The sequence below is a fragment of the Lactuca serriola genome, chromosome 2 (genome assembly GCF_051521515.1).
Source record: "Lactuca serriola cultivar US96UC23 chromosome 2, Lser_US96UC23_V15, whole genome shotgun sequence".
NCBI classification, from domain to species: Eukaryota; Viridiplantae; Streptophyta; class Magnoliopsida; order Asterales; family Asteraceae; genus Lactuca; species Lactuca serriola.
This window is the reverse complement of record NC_136409.1, coordinates 137336019-137339142: the sequence shown is the minus strand read 5'-3', so window position 1 is coordinate 137339142 and position 3124 is coordinate 137336019. Positions and strand designations below refer to the sequence as shown.

The following is a 3124-nucleotide window of genomic DNA, read 5'->3' as shown; positions in this document are numbered from 1 at the left end:
TATATATATATATATATATATATATATATATATATATATATATATATAGGGGGAGGGGGAGAGAGAGGTCAAAATGTAAGTGTTTTATAGGATATTTCCCTAAATCATATAATGGAGTTCAAAAGTTGTCTTTGTGTTTGATTATATATGCATACAAATGAATGAATATATGTAGATACAAAGACATGTATACAAAGTGTGAGAAAATTTCCAAAATGAAAGAAATGAATAAACAAATAAGGGCATTTGGATACTTATAGTCATTATTTGGCCATGAATTCCAAAATGAAAGAAATGAATAAACAAATAAGGGCATTTAGATACTTATAGTCATTATTTGGCCATGATTTATTCTTCACCTTCAACAAAATAAAATCATATCACTCAATCTCTTCATCTTGATCATGTTGATCCATTATTGCATCCATTTAACAAGCCCTTTAAACATATTATCACTGTTTTTTGGAAGGAAAGTGACTCGTACACAATTTATGCTTTATAGATTTGTACAGTACAACATTTTAAACATAATTGGGTACGGATAAAAACTATTGTACGAATCAGCTTCCTAGAAGGGAAGTAATTTTTCTTCGGATCTTATTCTAGTTGTGGGACAAAATCCAATAGCCAATTGTTGGTTTTGAATAACCAACCCAACAAGAAGCTTAATTCTTCTATAACATAGCGAGGCGGGGTTGTGAGTGACGTAGGTGCGAAACAAAATACATCCATAAGCTTTTCGGCTCACTAGTTGGTGACGAATGTGTGGGATTTTCCTATTGGTTTGGGTCATTTCGGGGTAAACAGATCGTTTATGATGATAAGGTTGAGCTTCAAGAGAATGATTCAGAGTTCTTATAGAGTGGAATCGTAAAATACCAAACACGATATATATCTTCCAAACAACAAGACATTTTTCGATGAACGTCTTAAATTATTAAGTAACTGATTTTATGTTTTAAAAAGGTAACCAACGTTTTACGTATGGTAGCCTATTATCTCGGATTGAATAGGCAAACACTCTTTCAAATTTTACACTTTTGGTCCAAATTTTAATATTTATTACAAATTTGGTCTGAATTTAAAATTTTGTTACAAATTCGTCACAAATTTAGTTTCTTTTCTTTTTTCTTTTACAAATTTATTTTTCTACAACTTTTTTATAATGGTTTATAAGATTTTTTTCTTAATTTTTTTTACAGATTTATTATCTACAAGTTCATTTGCAAAAAAAATATTATAAACCATTATAAAAAATCTTTAACAAAGTTGTAAAAAACAAACTAAATTTGGGAAGAGTTCATAACAAAATTTTAAATTCAGACTAAATTTATAATAAAATTTAAAATCTAAATCAAAAATATAAAATTTGAAAAAGATATAACCTATTAAATTATATTAAATTAAACCTGAGATAACAATAATCATACAGAAAACATAAGTTTGTTACCTTTAAAACATAAAATCGGTTACTTGACAACTTTTAGACATTCTGAAAAATTATTTTCCAAAAATGAGTGATAACACATCTTTAGATAATAGTCGAATATAGGGGTGTAAGTGAGCCGAGCTACTCGGGATCGACTCGTTAAAAGCTCGACTCGAGATCGAATTAAACGAGCCCGAGCCGAGCTCGAGCCTAAATATGAGGCTCGTTTATTAAACGAGCTCGAGCCGAGCTTTAGTTAGTGGGCTCGCGGGCCTAAACGAGCTTAAACGAGCCTATATATATATATATATATATATATATATATATATATATATATATATATATATATATATATATATATATATATATATATATATATGGAGGCTCGTTTAGTCTCGATTAGGCTCGCGAGCCCATTGAATTGTTCCCGAGCCAAGCTCGAGCTTGGTCAGGCTCGGACTCGGCTCGGCTCGTTTACACCCTAGTAGGATATGATATTCTCGTTGGTACCAAAAAATTAAACAATCTAATCTGTGTTGGTTATTAACATGACTCTCAACCAAATATAGAGTATGAAAAGGGAATTTTCGTCTTCAACAAAATATAAAAGGGCATTCACGTCTTTTGAGCTAATCTACCGCCACAAATTTCCCTATTTCCATATGATTTTACATAAATTACAAATTTTATCAAATTTACATCACTGCGTTGCCACGCAATTACACCCAAAAATATCAAAAACATTTGATATATAAGTACTTTGCTATTATGGATAATTTGAAATATAGGTAGAATCATACAATGCTATTATGGATAATAAACAGGAACAATTTAACATGTTACTACTTGAATAAATGCGCGAGGGCAGGATCATTTAGATCAAGATCTAACCATCCATTCATCCGCATGTAATCGATGTAATGATCTGGTGGTTTTATGGCGCGAGGTTTTGAAGGAACATACCCATGAATCCTCTCCAAATCTTTGGCAAGCCAACGAACATATGCAGAGTCTAATGGAGGCACAATCTTTATCACTACTTCTTCTCTTTTCTTTTCCTTTTCCTTTGCAGCTATGTTTCCCATCTTCAATCCAATTTTATATCTGACAAAAACATTTTTTATCAGCAACTCATTCATGTCGAATCGGAAAACATGATTGATTTCCCTAATCTATTTGACAATTCAGTGTAGAATTGATAAAACTGTGCTCCAATTTTGATTTTTGGGACTAACCTAATAATAAAATGAAATTTTGGTTGCAGGAATTTAATCGAGATTAAATAGAAAAAAGATCTGCGATTCTGTGCAATAGAAACAGATACAGATGGATGTTCGACCTAAAACTAAAACAAAGGCAAATTTGTGAATTGTGAACTGTAAATCGGAAAACAACCGAAATTAACGTAACGTAGCATTCGAAGATGATATGAATTTGAGGAGATGAATGAAATTGATTAATCGGATAGAGAAAGTAGTTAACAGATAGATAGTTCAAGTGAAAGAAAATACCAGAATTACAGACGATGATGATTGATGATTGATGATTGATGATTTGATGGGGGTGGAGAAACACAGGTGGCCTTTCCAAGGCTTCAACGGCGTGCTCTGTGTTGTTAGGGCTTTTTTTAAATAAAAAAAAATGAAAAATAAAATAAAAATTGTTCGAGCCTTCGAGGGTCTTATTTGAAAAAAA

General features: G+C 31.3%; 1 protein-coding gene across 1 annotated transcript; it reads right to left on the bottom strand.

Annotated features, from left to right (window-relative positions):
* Positions 1–2002: 2002 nt before the first annotated feature.
* Positions 2003–3124, bottom strand: LOC145086842 (aspartyl/glutamyl-tRNA (Asn/Gln) amidotransferase subunit B). Its single transcript, XM_079024678.1, has 2 exons — positions 2941–3124; positions 2003–2533 (listed from the first exon to the last, which is right to left on the bottom strand). The coding sequence occupies exon 2, from the start codon at positions 2512–2514 to the stop codon at positions 2272–2274; it is 243 nt and encodes an 80-aa protein (XP_078880804.1). The 5' UTR covers positions 2515–2533; positions 2941–3124; the 3' UTR covers positions 2003–2271.

Coding starts and splice junctions, on each gene's coding strand:
- LOC145086842 (XM_079024678.1), bottom strand. CDS start 2,514: ATGGGAAACATAGCTGCAAAGGAAAAGGAAAAGAAAAGAGAAGAAGTA.